This window comes from Schistocerca gregaria, chromosome 5 (assembly GCF_023897955.1).
Source record: "Schistocerca gregaria isolate iqSchGreg1 chromosome 5, iqSchGreg1.2, whole genome shotgun sequence".
In the NCBI taxonomy this organism is placed as follows: domain Eukaryota; kingdom Metazoa; phylum Arthropoda; class Insecta; order Orthoptera; family Acrididae; genus Schistocerca; species Schistocerca gregaria.
The window spans coordinates 282,363,772-282,387,677 of NC_064924.1; the positions used below are offsets into that span (position 1 = coordinate 282,363,772).

General features: G+C 40.6%; 1 protein-coding gene across 1 annotated transcript in view; it reads right to left on the reverse strand.

The window, feature by feature from the left end:
• LOC126272179 (transcription initiation factor TFIID subunit 6) overlaps positions 1 to 23,906 on the reverse strand; it is a 128,778-nt gene that overhangs the window by 68,387 nt on the left and 36,485 nt on the right. Inside the window, exons 4-6 of the mRNA XM_049974832.1 lie at positions 16,291 to 16,450; positions 14,484 to 14,616; positions 13,846 to 14,025 (exon numbers count right to left, since the gene is read on the reverse strand). Of these exons, the coding sequence (XP_049830789.1) occupies positions 13,846 to 14,025; positions 14,484 to 14,616; positions 16,291 to 16,450 (473 nt within the window). The remainder of the gene's footprint in view (positions 1 to 13,845; positions 14,026 to 14,483; positions 14,617 to 16,290; positions 16,451 to 23,906) is intronic.

A 23,906-nucleotide genomic window follows, 5' to 3' on the forward strand; every position in this document is an offset into this window, starting at 1 on the left:
TTGTTGTCCTTTTCACAGATAGAAATTTGTAAAACATAAAACATCTGCCTTTAGTCATAATCATGGCTTCTGAAGGGTCACCCACTCCCAGGCCGGAAACCTTTACCATTTCGTCAGGACAGAGATCGAGAGACTGCGTGGCGTCACTGGATGCAATGAAATAAGATTAAATATTAGTTCTTTTTTCCTCAAAATGCATCCTGTCAGCATGTCTTCTGTGGCAGCTGGTGGCTTCATAAGCCAGAGTACAATCTACTGAATCCAGAGGCAGAGTCAAAGCTGCCAAAAATCACTGCATCTGCTCCAAGCACAGGCCTTTGACTCAGATTGTGGCGCGTTGTCTGTCCATTTGTTCAGAAAGCATTTCCCATTGGCTGATCTACTATTACATGGACCACAATTCGAATTCTCTGTTCAATACCCATGATCAGTGTCGTATGCCAACTTACAGTTGTTTTTGTGATCCTGGCTTTTTCTTTTACCATCCCTAGCATATTATTTCAATTCACAATATCATCATTAACTGCTGTCCCAAATATTGTTTTCAACAGCTTTTTGCTAGTGTCTACCTAACCTCTCTTCTTTTGCACTAAAGGTATCATCCCTGCAACTGAGCCCTTAGTTTCTCTTTGGAAAACTTCAATTCCTAATATTCATCTCTATATCTGTTTAGCATAACCCCTTCGATTGCTTCAGAGATAAGTCTATGAACATATCTTCTAATCATTCCTTATTCCCAGAAGTCAAATGGGAGTTTTAATGGTGACCTGTGGTTCGTGGGAAGAATGTCCAGTTGCCATGAGATCCATTTCCCAAGGGTTGATTCTTAACTACCTCCACCTTACTTACATACATGCACGACCACTATGCTCATGATAACAAGTTTTATCATCATCTTTGGCACCACCTACAAGAAAGGATTTATCATGAATCCCCTCCTTCCTAAGGATGAAAGTGTATCTCAGTGGAAACTACATATACTATAGCAAACTACATAACCAAACCTAACCTAACCTAAATAACCCAATACAAAATTAAACACATACAATCCGAAACTCCATTACTTATCCCTGGGTCTAAGTCCATATGGTACATTCTGTGCTAGTTTTGTTCCGTGTGGTAACTTCTTCTCTTGCAGTAATGGTGAAGCTATTTGCGATAATGCATCAATGATACCCTTAAAAGGTTTTATCCGGCTAACATGCACTATTGACATTTTCATTGGCATCTTCAACTTGACACTGACCAGTGAAGTCATTTCCACTACTTCACACGGTCCTTGAAACTTCATGAAGAATTTCTTACTTTTCCCCTTTGGGGTAAAGGGTTCACCAGTAGGACCCGTTGCCCTGATCTGTACTGAGGTAACTTACTTGCACCTCATCCAAAGAGTTCTTGACACTACAATGGTTTTGAACTACATATTTTACCTGTTGCCATAGATCTTTCAACGTTTTTTTGCAAATTGCTTCACATGTTCACCCAATGTTTGCCATAGATCTTTCAATGTTTTTTGCGAATTGCTTCACATATTCACCCAATGTACATAACTTGAGCTAGATCGCATCAATAGGTGAAGGCATCTTTTGCCCATATACCACTTCATTAGGTGAAAGGCCTGTTCCTGTTTGTATATTAGAATTGTATACACTTGCAACATAACACTGATGTTCCAATCTAAGTGTTAGCTATTTACATAATAACAACATTTTTGCTATGGACCCTCTCCATATGATCATTTGCTTGCGGGTGAAATGGACTAGTATGCAACTTCTTTACTTTCAACAGGTGCCACAACTGCTTCAAAACATATCAGACATAAAATGAGTTCCTTGATCTGTGACTATAATTTCTGGTACTCCAAAATTAAGCACCCTGTTTTTAAATGTGGCCTGAGCTGCAGTGCTTGCTTTTTGATCTGGTATAACTATCATTACTAGATATCTCCAAAAATGGTTGATCATAGGAAAAATACATGTATTCCCTGCTGAACTCCTATTAAATAGTCCTTGAATGTCAATTGCTACCATGTGAAATGGCTTCTCTGATTCTCGAAATCTTTGTAACTGTACTTTCTGGTGCTTGAAGTCTGTTCGCTGAGCACCTGGTATGCAATTTTTAACTTATTGCTACATGTCATTATATCATATTCTCCACCAAAATCTCTCTGCAATTAATCTGTCAACGGCTCCTTTATTTCCATATCCTGACAGTACATGGTCATGTGCCTGTCGTAACACTTCGGTTTGGAGTAGTACAGGGACAAAGGTACATAGTCCGCATTTTGCTGATCTACACAATAAACCTTAAGTGCATAAGAAATGGTGGTTGCTTGCTGTCCAATTGGCATTCTTTGTCCATTGCTTGTGCCCTCTTCCAGTCTGTTACACTTAATCCAGATACTTGTGAAACCACAATTTTCTTACTAAGTGTGTCCACATTTGTTTGCTTAACACCAGGCTTGTTGATTACCTCATACTGAAGCTCCTTTAACTTCAGAGCCCATCTTGTTAGTTGGCTTTAAAGTTCTTTTAGTCACAATAACCACTTCAAAGATGCATGATCCGTAACAACCTTAAATTTACAACCATATAGGTAATAACGGATATACAAAATACCGTATATTTAAGCTAGCATCTCCTTTTTTTTCACTCAAATAGTTGAGAATAGCCTTATGTAGCTGATGAGACTCTTATGCCACTAGACGCTACTTCCCATCTATATTTTGCTTAAAATAGCACCTAAAGCAGTACTGGTTGCATCACATGAAATATAAATTCTTTGGTAAAATAAGTATGCCCAAGGTATTTAACTTGTGAATGTGCAAAATGACATTTTAAGTGTTCATCTAAATCCTTAGCAAAAACTATGATATCATCCAAACAGACCATACATTCTTTTAGGTTTCAAACCTTGAAAGCCACCATCTAACAAGCGCTGGAAAGTTGCGAGCATGTTCTTTAAATCCAAAGGTGCTCTACAATATTGGTAGTGACCATACGGTGCTGTAAACAGTGTCTTAGGCCTATCTTCTGGACATCTTAAATTTGGAAATTTGGTGATACCCACTCCTTAAATCTATGGTGGAAAAGAATTTACACAGTCCCAGGTCATCCAAAGTTTCAGTTATATTAAGAATCAGATATGCCCTGATTACTCTACGTTCAGTTAAATACCTGTAATCACAATGGAATCAATATGTTTTCGTTCCATCAGGTGACTTTTGGCACCACACCTGGCCATCTACATTCCTTGCATGTGCTACATTTACCCCACAGTGGTCCTATCAAACATAAAGCTTGCTGCAGTACATCAAGATCTACTGTAATCCAAATTATCTTTCCTGTACTTGCAAGAACAACTTTCAACACAACTGTACACAGTTCATTTGGTAGTACCTTAGCAAAAAGTGTATCTTATGACATAGAAACATGTGCAACAACTGTAACCATCGGAAATGAATTCCCTGTGAGTTCAACTGTTTCTTGCCCCACAGTAGGAAACACTTCTATCTCCTCACAAAAATGTGTGTTTCTTACCTTAAACCTGAGTTATTTTGTCCTACTGAATCTATCCTAGAGTGCCCCACTATCAATTAAAAATCTATACTTTTTATTATTCACCCAAGCTATCAAGCAACAATCTCTCCCTGTGTACGTTTTTACTATACTGCCATTTGTTGGGAACGCTTCCTAATGGAAAGGACATTCCCACTGCAATTTAACGCTTCTTCTTCTCCACTGTATTTGCCCCACTTTTTGGATCCACATGCCTGAAATGCTGATAACTGTAGAATGTCGTTGGTGGCACTGTGCCTTCAAATGCCCCTGCTGACCACAACAGTAACATTTCATACCAGACGTCTACCATTGCACATTTTTGGTGCACTACCTATCCGTTGCATATGTGTAGCAACGTAAAGTGCTGTAAGCTCAATCCTCAGGATTTTCCATTTGCACCCCTGCCCTGAAAAACCTGAGGGAATCCCTCTCAGGAAAACATCTAATGCCTTATTCTCTGCTGCTCATAGCGTGACCCTATTTGCATCTGGATTCTTGGGTCAGCTTGTAAATCAGAAAAGCTTCAACCATTACGTTCGCTTTCTGCGCCAAGCTGCTGCAATTTTCCCTAAAATACCATGCACTGATTTGCTTTCTATGCCTTTGCCATAAACACCCTGCTAATTCTGCAAATGTGGACACCTTATTAAAAACTTCATGACACATAATATATGTAATAGCCTCGCCCGTGATATGTAACTTTGTCATCTGCAAGCATGTTTAATCTGACCAGACACTTACCTCAGCCATGGCTAATACATTGTTTATAAATACAGCAACATCATCTGATGTTTTTCCAGAGATGGGGTTATGATATTGGCAGCTGCAAGATCAATGGCTGATGAAGAACTATTTACTGCATTTTTTATTTTACTCGAACCTGATTGTAGCTGCTGTTCTGCCAGTAAAACTTGTAACTATTGATTTAGCTGTTCACTGTGTGCATTCTGTTGTTCAGTGTCCTCTTAACAATTTAGAAACTTGATCCATAGGAGCTGTTATCAAATCACTAGGACTAGCTGCTTGCATCTGCACCATGTTTGTGCAATTTACTTTCCCCCTTTTTTTTCACTAAACTAGTACTGCTTACAAGTACTAACTCAACAACTATAGTTGCAACCAAGGCACGCCTTATCATCATCCATCAACACACTGAGCAATTACTGCTGTGTGTCCATATCTACTACATGAGAGCACATATCACAGGCACAAAGTTTCACAAGGTGCAGTATCATCCATTAAATTACAAATTTTATGTGTTGGAACAATGTACTCCACCCAGTTCTTACCCTTAAATTCAGATAAATCAACTGGCTCGCTTGGTCTACTAAAAGTAACTTTCTAGACTTTAAGTCCTATTCTGGACAGCAAAAAATACAAATTACCTGAGGAAAAGTACAATGTTTCTTTCTGACTCATCCTATGTGACTGTGCAAACATTAGTGTGTCAGGTCAGAACCACTTCCCAAATCATTGTCCTCCTTAGACTTGGCCAATACTGCTTGCGCTCCAGTTTCAATTGGTGCTGGGCTTCAGCACTTCTGACATCCAACTTGTAGGGGTAGTCACTCCTGGGCTGGAAACCCCTACTGCTTTGTAAGGATGGTGGCTGAGGTACCGGGGTGGTGTTGTCAGATGCAATAAAAGAAAATCAAATATTACCTCTTTTATTCCTCAGTTTACATCTTGTTGCTGTATCTTCCATGGGGGCTGTTGGCTTCATAAGCTGAAGGGAATTTACCAAATCCAGAGACAGACTCAGGGCTGCCGAAGATTGCTGCATCAGCACTGTGTGCAAGCCGGTGACTTAGTGTGTGGCAGGTTGCCCACTTGTTTGTCTGGAAAGCCATTCCAGTTGGCAGGTCTGCTAAAGATGAGCAGGCAATCGGGGCGTGTGTGTGTGTGTGTGTTTGGCTCAAAAGCCGTCCTGAGAGTGGTGTCTGATGCCATGCCGAATGGTGATCCTGGCCCTCCGTTTTGGTAAGCTGTCTGACCTGAACTGCTTCAGAGCAGTTGTTGCCCTGAAGTGGAAAGTGTTGGTACACTCAGGGACTACCCATCAGTGGCAGCTTTATTACAGGTAGCTGGTTCATTGTCATCCGATGATATGGATCAGTTGTCATCACATCAGGCAATGAGCGTATGACCAACAGCTAAAAAATCTCACGCAAGATATTACAATATAATGAACAGAGAATCGAATGCGGACAACATGAATGCCATCGACCCTGCTGATTGACTGACTCTAGGACAGTGGTGTGGAGATTTCACGGCATTGAGGAACAGCTCTGCTGAAGTTATTTGTAATGACTGAATCAGTCTCGCTCATTATGAGTCGTCAGTGGTCTTAAGTTTTGCTGAATTGTCTTAATCAATTTGCTTCAGTATCTTAACTGCTTCATCAAACCCCTTTTAGGTGTTTGATGCATCCTAACTAGTGCTTCTTACATTATGTTATAAGAGTAAGGAAAGCAGGTTGGTTTGCACTGGTCAAATGTTTCCATTGAGCTCGCTCACACTCATACTCAGAAGTGTTGATGTCATATTCTTGGTGGCCGAATAACCATGTTGAAATGTTTTGTCTAGCAGCTGGCTCGTGCTGATCTACAGTGTGCTTGAGCAAAGCTGGATTGTAGGTGTTTCATAAAATTTTCTCACTGCCATTCCCTTACTACCCTGATGAGTAACATTTTTAAGAAAATTGTATTAACATAAACATTTGTACTAAAGTAGTTTAAAGATACTCCTGTTACAATGTACTTCTCCACAAACAAGATTAATCTTGGTCATCAATTGTGTCACACAGTAAACACAAACAATTGCCAAATAGAACATAGTAGAGTATACAAATTACAATGCTTTTAGACTTAGCCACTATAAAACATCTACAATAGCTAACCATTTGTAATGGAGGAGACATACTGAATTACATCCACATCAACCTCACTTACTTCACAAAATAGCTAATGAAAGAAGCTAAATCTCATTAAACAACTTGAAATATTTATGCTGAAAGAAAAATTTCCAAAGACTTTACAAATTATCTAACTGATTTAAACATCCATAATTTCTTAAAGAAGTATACAGACTATTTTTTTTTCAAAAAAGTCCTAAAACTAACAATTTTAAGCATATACAGCATACAAGTTACTTCTGCAATCCACAGAGTGCTATCAAACTACAGTGATGTCTTACAGTAAAAAATCTTTGTATACATTTACAATTTGATATGTTTATATTTTTGTATTGTACAGAGGTATTAAAAATGTTAACACATGAAAGAAAAACTGTGCCAGACCTTTGCATTAGGGGCACGGAGCCATGTGGAGAAAAGGTAAGTAAACTGTTTACTCAAAAGTAATCACCAAAGCTGTTAATACATTTATCCCACTGGGAGACAAGATGGCCAACGCCTTCATGGAAAAATGTATGCAGCAGCCTACAAAACCATAATCGTACCCAGGCATGCATCTCTTCGTCCAATGCAAATCAACAACTACCAACATCTTTCTTCAAGGCTACAAAAATATGGAAATTGCTTGGGGACTAGTCAGGATTGTATACGGGATGTGTAAGGGCTTTCCAGCGAAACTTCTGCAGTGTAGTTGAAAAAATCTTGGTAACACGTAGGTGTGCCCACAAAGAGGCATATTACTAAAGATTACAGGTAATGTGACTTACATCAGTCACCAGTATTAATTAGCAATATTTTCTGTATCTGGATTTAAATAACTTCTTGTGAGGGAGGGGGGTGGTGTATAGCAGACCTCCCCCCTCCCTGTCTCTCTCTCTCTCTCTCTCTCTCTCTCTCTCTCTCTCTCTCTCTCTCACACACACACACACACACACACACACACACACACACATGCACAGACGTGTATGTGCTATGACCCTACAAGATGTCAGCTGAAAGCACAACTCCAGTTCTGCAATTTGGCAGGTGGGCTGTGTTGGGGATGGGGGTTGTATTGGGTGGGATCCGTACAGGGAGGGGGAGGGGTTGTGGATGTGTGACTAGTGGCTCGGAGGGAGGTAGACAGTTTGCTGGCTAGGAATGCGGGATGGAGAGGTGACATGTGCACACGCCATGCATGCGATGCATGAGTGTTGGAGACAGCAGTGAACGGCGCACACTGAGGGTGAGGTAGGGACTTGAAGTTTAGAGGGAGATAATGTGGAGGAAGGGGAACTGTCAGATGGAAGGTATGGGGGCAGTGGGTTATCGGAGACTGAGGCCAGGGCAATCACAGTGAGCAAAGTGTGTGTTGCAAGGATAACTCACATCCACACAATTAAAAAAAGCTGGTAGAGGAGGGGAGGATGCAGATGGCCCAGATTCTGAAACAGCTGTTGAAATCAAGCATCCTATGTTCAGATGCATGATGCACCACATGGTGGTCCACTTTGCTCTTCATCACAGTTTGGCAGTGGCATTTCATCCTGGTTAACAGCTGATTGGTAGTCAATACCAATATAAAACACTGTAATGATTGCAATAGAGCTGGAATGTGGCAGCTGCTTTCACCGGTGGCCCAGCCTCTTCTGGGGTAGGATAAGCCTGTTACATGACTGAACAGGAAGAGCTGAGTGGGTGGACAGAGCGCGTCTTCCATCGACTTCTACATCTACATACATATTCCACAAACCTCGTATGGTGCACAGCGGAGGGTTCCTTGAATCACTACTAGTCATTTCCTCTCCTACTGCACTCGTAAATAGAACCAGGGATGTCTAAAAGCCTCCATACAAGCCCTTATTTCTCACATCTTATCTTCATGATCCTTAAGCAAAATGTATGTTGGTGGCAACAGAATCATTCTGCAGTCTGCCTCAAATGCCGTTTCTCTAAATCTGTGCACTAGTGCTTTGTGGAAAGATCATCATCTTCCCTCTGGAGATTCCCATTTGATTTCACAAAACTTGTACGCTGATCGAACCTATCAGTAACAAATCTATCAACTCACCTCTGAATTGCTTTGATGACTTCCCTTAATGCATTCTGGTGGGGATCCCAAACTCTCTAACAGTACTCAATAATGGGGCGCAGTAGCATTTGATATGCAAGTTACCTGTATGACATCAACTACAAATTTGGTCTTGTGCATTTTTACAGTCACTCAATGATGACACCTTCCCATACACCATAGCATCATCATCAAATAGTCTAAATTGATGCTCACCCTGTCCATCCGGTTATTTAAGTGTACAGAGAATCTGTCAGTCTTTCCTGGAGCATCCTGATGTTTCTCTCGTCTCTGATGAACACTCACCACTGACGCACACATACTAGGTCCTATTACTTAAAATGTCTTTAAGCCACTCGCATATATGGGAACCTAAACCCTACGCTCAGGCCTTCGTCAACAATTTAAAGTGGGGCATTGTGTCAAATACTTTCCAGAAATCTAGTAATATGGGATCTGCCTACTATCCTCCAGCCATGGTGTATAGGATGTCATACGAGAAAAGGGCAAGCTGAGTTTCACACAAACAATGCTTTCTAAATCTGTGCTGATTTGTGGACAGAAGCTTTTCTGCCTCAATGAATGATATGATCCCTGTGGTAAGTGATTGGGATTGGGAGTGGCATAGGGAGGGTCTCGGTTGCTGTGGAGGTTGTCTGGGCAATGGATCTCACGGTGGGGTGAGAAAGATCTGGGTGAGACGTACTCATTTCAGAACACGACAATAGATTATCAAACCCCTCACTAAGGATGAGGTGCAGTTGTTCCAGTTCAGGATGGTATTGGGTGATGAAGGGAGTGTTTCTTTGTAGGTGGTTCTTGGGTGTAGCGGAGGATTGGGGCGTGTGGGATATGGCACAGGAAATCTGTTTGTGGACTAGGTCTGGGAGATTATGCCTGTCTTGAAAGCTTCTATGAGACACTCAGCATATTGAGCAAAGGAGTTCTTATCACCACAGATATGCTTTTTCTGGGTGGCCAGGCTTTCTGGGAGAGATTCTTTGGTGTGGAAAGGATGGACACTGTCAAAATGCAAGTACTGTTGGTGGTCATAAAATAAATAGAGATGTGGATGGAGCCATCAGAGAGGAGGTCAGTATCCAGGAAGGTGGTACACTGGGTTGAGGAGGACCAGGTGAAGCAGATGAAACAGAAGATGTTGAGGTTGGAAGAAATGAGGACAGGATGTCTTGGCCCCGAGCCCAGATCACAAAGATATCATCAATGAACCAGAATCAGACCAGAGGTTTGGGGTTTTGGGAGGCTAGGAATGTCATGGTCCATAAACAGTTTAGCATAAGAGAGTGGCATGCCAGTGCCCATGGCTGTGCAGTGGACTTTTTTTTTTTTTTTGTAATCTTTCCCTTCAAAGAAGAAGTAACTGTGTGTTAGGATAAGTTATTAAGATGTATGAGGAATGAGGTAGTTGATTTGGTGTCTGAAGAACACTGGGACAGGTAGTGCTCAACAGTGGTAAGACCATGGGTATGACAGACATTGGTGTGTAGGAAAGTGGCCAAGACCATGGCCATGAGGGATGTTGGTATATAGGAAAGTGGCACTAACAGTGAGGAGTAGGGACATACAGGAGTGGGGATGATGGAGAGTTGGTAAAGGAAATGGCTGGTATCTTTGACATGGGAGGCTAGATTTTGGGCAATCGGTTGGACCATGGTCAACGAGGACCAAAATCTTTCAGCGGGGGAACAATGAACAGATACGATGGAGCTTTCACGATTGTTGGGTTTGTGGATTTTGGGGAGCATGTAGGAGATGGGTGTGTAAGGTGTCACAGTGGTAAAGAGAAAAAAGGATTTAGGGGAGAGGTTCTGGACAAGGTCCTAAGGTTGCTGATTAGAAGCATAAGGATATCATGTAGAACAAAGCTGGAATTATATCAAAATGTTAAAGGTAGTCACAATCTAGCTACAGCAGTGCATTACAAACAGTACTGTAAGGTGCTTAAAAATGTTATTAGGAAGGCAAAGAGTATGTGGTATGCAAATAGAATAACTAATTCACAGGATAACATTAAAACCATATGGTCAGTTGTGAAGGAAGTGTTTGGTCAGCGGCACAAGGTCGATGATATAAAGTCAGTTCGTAGTACAAATATTTCTGTTACTGATAAATCACCTATACATACAGTATTTAATAATCATTTTCTGAGCATTGATGAATTAAATAAAAACTGTTTCTACAGGGAATCATATAACTCTCTTGGCAAATGCCTTTCCAAGATTCATGTTCAAAATACTTCTCTGTGATACTGATAAGGGGGAGATTGAGTCAATAATTAAATTACTGAAGACTAAGGACTTTCATGGATATGATGGAGTGCCTAGTAGAATATTAAAGTACTGTGCTGCACATGTTAGCCCTGTACTTAGCCATATTTGTGATTTTTCCTTTAAGACTGGTCAGTTTTCTGAATGATTAAAGTATTCAGTGGTAGGACCGCTTTATAAAATGGGACAATGTAGACAATTTTAGACCTATTTCTATGCCAACAGTGTTTGCTGAGTTACTGAAAAGCCTGTGTATGTAAGGATAATGGATCATTTTATATCACATGATTTGCTATCAAATGTACAGTTCAGCTTTAGAAGTCATTTAACAACTGAAAATGCTATATTCTCTTTTCTCTGTTAGGCCCTGGATGGGTTAAATAAAATGCTAGGCACATTTTTTTATTTAACTAAGGCGTTTGATTCTGTTGATCACAAAATATTGCTCCAGAAGTTTGACCATTATGGAATAAGGAGAGTAGTCCACAGATGGTTCACCTCTTCCTTTAGCAACAGACAGCAAAAGGTCATTATTCACAGTGCTGGGAATGACTGTGATGTAGGGGTCTGAGTGGGGTGCGGTCAAGTGTGGGGTACCCTAGTGATCAGTGTTGGGGCCACTTCTGTTCCTTATTTATAAAAATGATATGGCCTCTAGTATTATAGGTAACTCTAAAATATTTCTGTTTGCTGATGACACTAGCTTGGTAGTAAAGGATGTTCTGTGCAACATAGGCTTGATTTAAAATAGTGCAGTTCATGGCTTGTAGAGAATAAACTTAAGCTGAATAACAGTAAGACTCAGTTTTTACAGTTTCTAACACACAATTCAACAAAACCCAACATTTTAATGTCACAAACTGGGCATATGATTAGTGAAACTGAACAGTTCAAATTTCTAGGTTTTCAGATAGTAAACTGTCATGAAGGGCCCACATTCAGGATCTTGTTCAAAGCTGTCATTTTTACTATTCGAATGGTATCTGAAGTGAGTGATCGTTTGACACGGAAATTAGTTTACTTTGCTTATTTTCATTTGCTTATGTCATATGGTTTTATATTTTTGGGTAACTTTTCCCATTCTAAAAGGATATTTTTGGCTCAGAAATGGGCAGTTCGGGCAGTAAGTGGTGTAAGTTCAGAACCTCATGTCAACCCCTGTTCATGAGTCTGGGTATTTTCACATTGGCTTCTCAATATATATATTCCTTACTGTCATTTCTTGTAACAATATTAGCTTATTCCAAGAACAAGCAGCTTTCACTCAGTTAATACTCAGCAGAAATCAAACCTGCATTTGGATTGGACTTCCTTAACTCTTGTGCAGAAAGGTGTGTAGTATACTGCTGTATCTGTTTTCAACAAGCTACCACTAGAAATAAAAAATCTTAGCAGTAATACACACACTTTCAAATCGAAGCTGAAGAGTTTCCTCATGGATCACTTCTTCTATTCTGTTGAGGAGTTCCTTGAAAAATTAAACTGATTCTTGCTATTTTGTTGATTGCATTGGACTTATGGCTAGATTTTTTTTCAGTTTAATGAAGATTTTATTTTTATCTGTTATTACTTTTATGTTGTTATTTCACGTATTGACACATTCCATGACTCTGGAGATTTGCTCCTCAATTTGGTCCTGCAGAACTTGACGTGTAAATAAATAAATAAATAAATAAATAAAGAGACAATATTCCACTAGAAAGAAATCTAGAAACCAATTTGAAATCCCTTATTGACAGCACTCATCACTTTGTGTGAGTAAAGAGTTAGCCGAGTTTCATAAGAATAATATCTTCTAAATCTGTGCTGACTGTGTTTCAATAGAGCATTTTCTTTGGGGTAATTCATAATGTTTGAATAAAATACAGGTTGTCATAAAGTCCCTTTACAACTTCAAAATTTTATTACAGTGGCAGGTGTTGATATATTTTAACAAAATTTCTTTTATTAAATAAATGTCATGTGATTAGGGCCTCCCATTGGGTAAACCATTTGCCAGGTGCAAGTCTTTCGCCATTTCGGCGACTTGCATTTCAATTTGTAATCACTGCTTGCTAAAGTTTTTATATATACTTAAATTTTGTGTTTCAGATGCTCTGTTGATGGAAGGAACTGAATCTCTATAAAATGGCAACTTCTCACGACAATGTGTGTCCTAGTTTATTGAAACAAAACCGGATCTTCAGACTTAACGAAACTCCAGAACGAAGTTTGGAAGAGCTCCATCATCACGCCCTTCAATCTGTGCATGGCACAAGAAATTTATGGAGACAGGGACACTGTTGGATAAAGGGAGGAGCAAGCAACTGAGAATGTCTGAGGAAAATATTGATAATGTTTTAAACATATTGACTTGTTCACCAATGAAGTACATGTTTTGGTGAATGTGTAATAGATGTCACTGGGCTTAACACCCCCAATTGATGGGCAAATCACCATCTACAGTGCCACATGCCCTCACTTCATGAGACACTGTGGAGAGGTTTGGGATTAAATCTGGGAGACTGGCAAGAAGTCTGGTGATCAAGAATTTTACCCCACCGTTTCTCCTACCCTTTCTGGTTGACTTTCTTTCACCAGCAGGATTCAAATAGGATAATCTTCGAGTTGAGTGCCACCACACATTCATGCATTAGCAACTTCCTCTCCGGAGGCAGGTTGACTGGACGATGTTTTAGATATATTGACTATGTAACTGGCTGGCCCGACTTTGAACTTCATGACATTACTTGACAGGTATGTAGTAATCTATGGAGCAAGTAATAAATCACATTCACATTTCAGCCAACAGTTGTTCACTGGTGTTGGTCCACCATCATTTGACACAGGATATTTTTTCTACTTTTGTTGCAGTTTCACGTTGCAAATGTTTTCCATTATAAATGTAATAGTAGTAATAGTGTATTGTCAATCAATAAATATGCTATTATCTGTCAAAAAACAACTAATTACAATGTATGATAATGCAATTCAACTTTCTTATGCCACAATTTTAACTGATAGACAAACAGAAAAATGTGAAAATGTACTTACATATTTTTCCAAATATAGTGACTGGTTATCAAGAAGAGCCTTCACCATTCTCATGAGGTATATGAGAAGTGCAAGGTTATTCTGCACGACATTGACTTTAACACCTTCAGAAATGAAAGTGCACATACGTGGCAGCATTTCATGCAAACCAGGATCCGATGCTAAGCTTTGCAATGCTTCCTGAAATATTATGCACAGATATTGAATGCATATGAACTTAGAAGAGTTAATGGAATTAGATTTTAATAAATTTGTATTATTATTGTTGATATTATTTTTTAGAACACAAGAACGGCTAAGAAACTGGTAAAATATGTATTTCTGCAGTGGAGTGTGCTGTGTGTCTTGACATCTAATGTTATACGATGCCCGTGTGAAAATTATTTTTTATTCAGTTTATCAACCAATGTTAGTATCAGAGCAGACAAAGAAGGAGAAGAAAAGCAATAAATCACAAGCCTCTAATGGAAATTACATAAATGATCTGCATAAAAAATCTGAAACAGCCATACTTTAAACACTTTCCAAGAGGTGATGTAGTCCGGCACATGTCTAATTGTTAAACTGATATACAAAGTTTTCATTAGAAGGTAGTTTGTACTCTTGAAAGGGAAGACAATATTTAAATATTGACTTACTGCTCGTCTTGTTTCATCTGAACCAACACAAGCTTCAGTGATTTCTTTGTAGTACAACTGTTGCTCAACAGATAGTTCATGAGTAGCCAACTGCTTCACATGAACAGTTTCAACATTACGAAGTTTCTGCACACTGAAAGATTAAATATTAGTAACATTATTAGTTCAAAATCATTAAAAACAGACTTTCAAAACTAGAGATTACATTGGAAATATTCTGCATTATTGATTATTAAGCATCTCTGAATAGTTGTACATAAAACACATTAATAATAAATTTCAATGGTCTTTCAAAAAATTAATTGATGCTGTATGATCATACAATGTAGGCTTTCATGGCCGGTGTTGCCTTCAGTTAAAACTTCTAGGCTGAGAGGCTGTGGTCAATGTATAAAATTTCCGCCTTACATTTCGTCTCCATCTGCGGGAGACATCTTCTGAGGTCGGCAGTAGCCAGACAATTTCAGAAGATGTTTCCTGCAGATGGAGATGAAACGTTAGGTTGAAATTTTATACATCGACCACGGCCTCTCAGCCCGGAAGGTTTAACTGAAGAATGATGCTATATGGTTTTATGTAATAAATTCTATACGGTTAACAACAAAGCACTCTATTTTTTGCCACAGTGTTTTAGAGCATGACATATTTTAACAAATGAGTGATGAAAATCACATATTTTAGGATGTTATGCTGCATACACTGAAAGAAAGCTACGTTTTTTTCCATATGAGTGTATGTTTTGCAAAACTTGGTTAATCTGTCAGACAGAGTTAATTAGAACATGTTATATGTCATGCCACAAAGGCGATGTTTTGCTGGAAAATTTCACTCTGTGTAGCCTCATAAAAGCACAGCAATGAGTTATGATATCTGCCAGCAAACACAAATGTCAACAAAAAAACACATAATTGTCTGACACTATGATAAGTAGGTGTTTCGTCTGGTGACATATACATGAGCATATGTAAATACTTTGTACATCAACGTATACTCCATGACAGAGTCTACCTTGTGACAGTATTTGTCCCATCATTTCCAACTCCATCAAAGAAATGCAAATGTGAAAAAAAATTGCATTTTTCTGTAGGTGTACTAAACTCTTATCATCTTGCTTGTGTGATCAATCCAGAAGATATGCAATGAAAGCAGATGAATGGTATCATCTGCCTTCAATACTGGCTTCTCAAACTTCAGTGACTTGCAAAACCAATGTTCTCTCTCTCTCGTGTACCATTCTTGATCCATTCTGTAATATTCTAGATGTGCACTTCTGAATTCTTTCAATCTTCTCCTTTAATCTCACTTTCTAGGGATCTCAAACACTTGAGAAATATTGAAGAGCAAGTCAGAAAGAGGCAACTCTTTTCCCAAACTCTCCCAATAAATTGAAGTTGTTCATTTGTCCTCTCTACGCGTGATTTTTAGTTATTCATCAACATCATACCATTACTACCAGATATGTTTATTGATATGACTGAATGCTGCAACAAAATGAATTCAGAATGCTTTATTCAAAACTTATTAGGTTTTTCACTCCTGCTCATTAAGTATTATCTGCATTTACGCACAATTAAAGGAAGTTGCCATTCATCATAACTAGAGGACGTCCTGTTTAAAATGTCCTGAATTTCTCTACTATTATTTGAGGGTGAAACATTCCTGTACACAACAGTTTTCAATATAAATGACTTTAAAATCAGATAAAAGCACTTTTTTTTATTAATACAAACCCAAAACACTAATAAGTTATTTCTTAAAGATTAAGTAACTACATGGAACATGACGTGAGAAGAGCTGGAAATATTACCCTGGTGCTGTCAGTTTCCCTGCAGCATCTGTTTTGTTTTTGTTTGGCTTCTTGAGTTTACTAACAGGATCAATGCTTTCCACTTTCTGTACTTCTTTTGAAACTGGTGGTGGATTCTCAGGAATAGTTGGCTGGACTCCCTCTATGCACAGCCAGTGGGCTGAAACACAGGGGAAGATAAGACAAAATACAAATTAATACAATGCATAAACGCATATTGGTCTTAAGAGATTTCTTCATTAAACACTAAAAACAGAACACCAGTAAGCTGAAAGTGAGGCATCAAAAGATTTGGTGTTTTTGCATGCTCCTACTTCTTGTAAGGTAGCATTTACAATCAATATGAGCACTTATATGTCCACCTAAAACACTGTATTCGAGTCTTTTCATTGGCGTAACCAGTTTCATTAGACACAGGGGCACCTGTGCCATCTAACTAACTACAAATTTCTGCACGAGTTTTTATATAAAAATGATAAACAGTTATTTGTATACCCATATGAAGGCCCACAGCTAAACAGTAGCTTTGGCAAGTTTGGCCACCAAGCTGTTGGCGCATGATTTGGTACAACATGGCCAGCTTCAATGGCTGCTTCATAATAACCACAGTATCTGATTTCTATGTTTATATGATAACAAACCAATAGACAAATGAATCAAAGACCAGGGTAGCAGCAGAAGTTCCATGATTACCAGCCTGAAATTAGTTTTACTTTTTAATTTATTCACCACATTATATTTAAATGCATGTTCAATTATTTGATAAGGGTTTCAATGCATGGTGCACCCCAGGTGTTAGATGCTTCACCCACTGTCCCTGCTGTCGAGACATCTTCGCGGGTACCGGGCGCGGTTGGGCCACCCTCTCCCCAAGGGGAGTGGCGGGTTCAGCGGCGTTCGCGGCGCACGAGGCGGAGGGTCAATGTGGAGGCTGGCCGTGTGGCATCGCCCGCTCTGCCTGTGAGTGGACATGTGGCTGCTCCTTCAGCAAGGTCCGAGCAGGCACACGGGGGGAGGGGTTTATTAGTTATTGGGAGCTCCAACGTTAGGCGGGTGATGGAGCCCCTTAGGGAAATAGCGGAAAGGTCGGGGAAGAAGGCCAGTGTTCACTCTGTCTGCTTGCCGGGGGGTCTCATCCGAGATGTGGAGGAGGCCCTACCGGCGGCGATAGAGAGCACTGGGTGCACCCGACTGCAAATTGTTGCTCATGTCGGCACCAATGACTCTTGCCGTCTGGGTTCAGAGGTCATCCTCAGTTCGTACAGGCGGTTGGCGGAGTTGGTGAAGGTGGAAAGCCTCGCTCGCGGGGTGGAATCAGAGCTAACTATTTGTAGTATCGTTCCGAGAACCGATCGCGGTCCTCTGGTTTGGAGCCGAGTGGAAGGCTTAAACCAGAGGCTCAGACGATTCTGCGGAGAGCTGGGGTGCAAATTTCTCGACCTCCGCTATCGGGTGGAGAAATGTAGGGTCCCCCTGAATAGGTCAGGCGTGCACTACACGCCGGAAGCGGCTACGAGGGTAGCGGAGTACGTGTGGAGTGCACATGGGGTTTTTTTAGGTTAGAGAATTCCCTCCCTAGGCCCGACAAGACGCCTCCTGAGACGCGGCAAGGCAGGAGTAGGCAAAATGCAACAAGGAATAACAATATTAATGTGCTAATAGTAAACTGCAGAAGCGTCTATAGAAAGGTCCCAGAACTGCTCTCATTAATAAACGGTCACAACGCCCATATAGTACTAGGAACAGAAAGTTGGCTGAAACCAGACGTAAACAGTAATGAAATCCTAAACTCTGATTGGAATGTATACCGCAGAGATAGGCTGGACAGTGAAGGGGGAGGCGTGTTTATAGCGATAAGAAGTGCAATAGTATCGAAGGAAATTGACGGAGATTCGAATTGTGAAATGATTTGGGTGAAGGTCACGGTTAAAGCAGGCTCAGACATGGTAATTGGATGTCTCTATAGGCCCCCGGGCTCAGCAGCTGTTGTGGCTCAGCACCTGAAGAATAATTTGGAAAATATTTCGAGTAGATTTCCCCACCATGTTATAGTTCTGGGTGGAGATTTTAATTTGCCGGATATAGACTGGTAGACTCAAACGTTCATAACGGGTGGCAGGGACAAAGAATCCAGTGAAATATTTTTAAGTGCTTTATCTGAAAACTACCTTGAGCAGTTAAACAGAAAACCGACTCGTGGCGATAATATATTAGACCTTCTGGTGACAAACAGACCCGAACTATTTGAATCAGTTAATGCAGAACAGGGAATCAGCGATCATAAAGCGGTTACTGCGTCGATGATTTCAGCCGTAAATAGAAATATTAAAAAAGGTAGGAAGATTTTTCTGTTTAGCAAAAGTGACAAAAAGCAGATTACAGAGTACCTGACGGCTCAACACAAAAGTTTTGTCTCAAGTGCAGATAGTGTTGAGGATCAGTGGACAAAGTTCAAAACCATGGTACAATATGCGTTAGATGAGTATGTGCCAAGCAAGATCGTAAGAGATGGAAAAGAGCCACCGTGGTACAACAACCGAGTTAGAAAACTGCTGCGGAAGCAAAGGGAACTTCACAGCAAACATAAACATAGCCAAAGCCTTGCAGACAAACAAAAATTACGCGAAGCGAAATGTAGTGTGAGGAGGGCTATGCGAGAGGCTTTCAATGAATTCGAAAGTAACGTTCTATGTACTGACTTGGCAGAAAATCCTAAGAAATTTTGGTCCTATGTCAAAGCGGTAGGTGGATCAAAACAAAATGTCCAGACACTCTGTGACCAAAATGGTACTGAAACAGAGGATGACAGACTAAAGGCCGAATTACTAAATGTCTTCTTCCAAAGCTGTTTCACAGAGGAAGACTGCACTGTGCTTCCTTCTCTAGATTGTCGCACAGTTGACAAAATGGTAGATATCGAAGTAGACGACAGAGGGATAGAGAAACAATTAAAATCGCTCAAAAGAGGAAAGGCCGCTGGTCCTGATGGGATACCAGTTCGATTTTACACAGAGTACGCGAAGGAACTTGCCCCCCTTCTTGCAGCGGTGTACCGTAGGTCTCTAGAAGAGCGAAGCGTTCCAAAGGATTGGAAAAGGGCACAGGTCATCCCCGTTCTCAAGAAGGGACGTCGAACAGATGTGCAGAACTATAGACCTATATCTCTAACGTCGATCAGTTGTAGAATTTTGGAACACGTATTATGTTCGAGTATAATGTCTTTTCTGGAGACTAGAAATCTACTCTGTAGGAATCAGCATGGGTTTCGAAAAAGACGATCGTGTGAAACCCAGCTCGCACTATTCATCCACGAGACTCAGAGGGCCTTAGACACGGGTTCACAGGTAGATGCCGTGTTTCTTGACTTCCGCAAGGCGTTTGACACAGTTCCCCATAGTCGTTTAATGAACAAAGTAAGAGCATACGGACTATCAGATCAATTGTGTGATTGGATTGAGGAGTTCCTAGATAACAGAACGCAGCACGTCATTCTCAATGGAGAGAAGTCTTCCGAAGTAAGAGTGATTTCAGGTGTGCCGCAGGGGAGTGTCATAGGACCGTTGCTATTCACAATATACATAAATGACCTGGTGGATGAAATCGGAAGTTCACTGAGGCTTTTTGCAGATGATGCTGTGGTGTATCGAGAGGTTGCAACAATGGAAAATTGTACTGAAATGCAGGAGGATCTGCAGCGAATTGACACATGGTGCACGGAATGGCAATTGAATCTCAATGTAGCGAAGTGTAATGTGATGCGAATACATAGAAAGATAGGTCACTTATCATTTAGCTACAAAATAGCAGGTCAGCAACTGGAAGCAGTTAATTCCATAAATTATCTGGGAGTACGCATTAGGAGTGATTTAAAATGGAATGATCATATAAAGTTGATCGTCGGTAAAGCAGATGCCAGACTGAGATTCATTGGAAGAATCCTAAGGAAATGCAATCCGACAACAAAGGAAGTAGGTTACAGTACGCTTGTTCGCCCAATGCTTGAATACTGCTCAGCAGTGTGGGATCCGCACCAGGTAGGGTTGATAGAAGAGATAGAGAAGATCCAACGGAGAGCAGCGCGCTTCGTTACAGGATCATTTAGTAATTGCGAAAGCGTTACGGAGATGATAGATAAACTCCAGTGGAAGACTCTGCAGGAGAGACGCTCAGTAGCTCGGTACGGGCTTTTGTTGAAGTTTCGAGAACATACCTTCACCGAAGAGTCAAGCAGTATATTGCTCCCTCCTACGTATATCTCGCGAAGAGACCATGAGGATAAAATCAGAGAGATTAGAGCCCACACAGAAGCATACCGACAATCCTTCTTTCCACGTACAATACGAGACTGGAATAGAAGGGAGAACCGATAGAGGTACTCAGGGTACCCTCCGCCACACACCGTCAGGTGGCTTGCGGAGTACGGATGTAGATGTAGATGTAGATGAATGCTTGCAACAAGGAATTCATGTGGCACTTTTCATCTGAATGACCTCTCAGGCTATGGCCTGTTATTAAAATGATGATTTTTAAGGAGATCCAACTGACGAAAATCACTGGGTTCTATCAAGGATGTATGGAAGGTGTTCCAAGAATCCCCAACTAAACATGTCTAGTAACATTGTTTTTTTTTTGCCCCCCTCCTTGCTGAGCAACGACTGGTTTTGCATCCAGAAGAATCAGATCTATATCTACATCTACATCCATCCTCCACAAGCCACCTGATGGTGTGTGGCGGAGGGTACCTTGAGTACCTCTATCGGTTCTCCCTTCTAATCCAGTCTCGTATTGTTCGTGGAAAGAAGGATTGTCTGTATACTTCTGTGTGGCCTCTAATCTCTCTGATTTTATCAAATGGCTCTGAGCACCATGGGACTTAACAACTATGGCCATCAGTCTCTGATTTTATCCTCATGGTCTCTTCGCGAGATATACGTAGGAGGGAGCAATATACTGCTTGACTCTTCGGTGAAGGTATGTTCTCGAAACTTTAACAAAAGCCTATACTGAGCTCCTGCAGAGTCTCCCACTGGAGTTTATCTATCATCTCCGTAACACTTTCGCGATTACTAAATGATCCTGTAACGAAGCGCGCTGCTCTCTGTTGGATCTTCTATATCTCTTCTATCAACCCTATCTGGTATGGATCCCACACTGCTCAGCAGTATTCAAGCAGTGGGCGAACAAGCGTACTGTAACCTAATTCCTTTGTTTTCAGATTGCATTTCCTTAGGATTCTTCCAATGAATCTCAGTCTGGCATCTGCTTCACTGACGACCAACTTTATATGATCATTCCATTTTAAATGCGTACTCCCAGATAATTTATGGAATTAACTTCTTCCAGTTGCTGACCTGCTATTTTGTAGCTAAATGATAAGGGATCTATCTTTCTATGTATTCGCAGCACATTACACTTGTCTACATTGAGATTCAATTGCCATTCCCTGCACCATGCGTCAATTCGCTGCAGATCCTCCTGTATTTCAGTACAATTTTCGATTGTTACAACCTCTCAATACACCACTGCATCATCTGCAAAAAGCCTCAGTAAACTTCTGATGTCATCCACAAGGTCATTTATGTATATTGTGAATAGCAATGGTCCTATGACACTCCCCTGCGGCGCAACTGAAATCACTCTTGCTTCGGAAGACTTCTCTCCATTGAGAATGACACACTGCATTCTGTTATCTAGGAACTCTTCAATCCAGTCACACAATTGGTCTGATAGTCCATATGCTCTTACTTTGTTCATTAAATGACTGTGGGGAATTGTATCGAACGCCTTGAGGAAGTCAAGAAACACTGCCAGGAGTCCATGTAGTTCGCAACAAATAGCTTGTCACAGTTCAGTTAAGGGTGGCTACTCAAATGTTGGAAAAACTGATAATTCCAGGTGTGAGGAAGAAGATAGTGTCACGAGGAAGAAGATAGTGTCAAGAAGCTCCTGATTTTAAATTAATGATAAGCAGAGGAGGGGGGAGCAGAATGCTGCAGTAATGACTTTTGTTTCCTCTCAGCAGTAGTTTAACTGCAGTTTTTAAACACTAATATTTTATATGGAATAATATTCATATAATTAACACATTTTGAAATATTACATATTTTAAAATTAGTGGTATATAAAACTCAATAAAATTCAATTTCAATGCCAGGTTAAAAACACAGAATTTCCTGAGAATTCCAGGCTTCCCTGAAGAATCACCACCCTGCAGTTTATCATAAGGCTGGAATTTCAATATGTTACCTTTCCATGGAGGTTCACTTTCGATCAGGATGGTAGTGATCATCCTATGACTACAACTAAATGTAAAGAAATTGTCTCATTCTTCCCTGTAACACATGAGACATTGCATAGAAATGTCGAACCTCTTCTATTTCAACTCTGGAGCCAACTGGTGGGGAACTCAAAGTTCACAAACTGTATGACAATTCCATCCCTTATGTATTATGATGCGTGCAATTGTATAAGACCAATCCAAGGCAGCCACCTTGTCATTCATTGTCATACAGAGATTTACGGATCATTATTTCCATAAGTTGCAAAGTGGTTCCAGCTGGGAAATTCCGCAGGGTGGTCAGGGATGCTCACTGTTCATGATTCTTTCTTGACCTCCTGTTTTCAGTCGAACATAGCTTCCCGTGAAATACAGTTATCACCAAATATGAGACTATTTCATGATGAATAATATCTCTGGTCAGACTCTTGAAAAACTAAACTCTGTCCAAACAGGCCATGAAGGCCCACAGCCATCACTGGAAGTAGATATGGAGGGGCTTGTGGACTGCGCACTGGTCTCCCAGCTATAATGTCAGTTTCTGGGGCCAAAGCCACTACTTCTCAATCAACTAACTCCTCAGTTTGCCTCACAAGGGCTGAGTGAAACCTGCTTGCCAACAGGACTCGGCAAACTGGATGGTCACCCTTCCAAGGTCTAGCCCAGCCCGACAGTGGTCAACTTCGATGATCTGGCGGGAAGATGTGTTACCACTGTGGTAAGGCCAGACTCTTGGCATACAGAAATCACTCTATTTTAGGCTGTTCTATCCACGTACACTCCTGTAATACACTTGTAATTTTGCAGTGACTACAGTTCACCAACTGTAGAATACTACGAATCAGCTACGTACCACAAGATATGGCCTTACAGTCTAGAAATACAATGATGTGAAATTTAATATGATAAGCAGTGTTCTATGGTTTGCGACTTATTTAACTATTCGCCTTCATTGGTCTATGCTTCTTCCTCCATACTGTGTTTCAGCTTGTTATTTTCTCATGATACCCTGCAAACCATGGATGAAAGGCAATAGTCAGATTCCATATTCCTTGATTTCTGGAAAGTGTTTAAGACAATGCCCCCCCCCCCCCCCCCCCTGCTCATTAACAATGGTCCAAGCACACAGAAATGGTTCCAGATACGTCAATGGTTCGAAGGCTTCTTAACCAAGTATGTTGCCCTCCATAGTGAGTGTTAGTCAGAGACAACAGAATTATCAGGAGTGTCTTGGGGAAGTGTAGCAGGACTGCTCTTGTTCTCTACATACATAAATGATCTGATCTGATGGGTAGGGTGAGTAGCAATCTGAGGCTACTTGCTGATGATGCTGTAATGT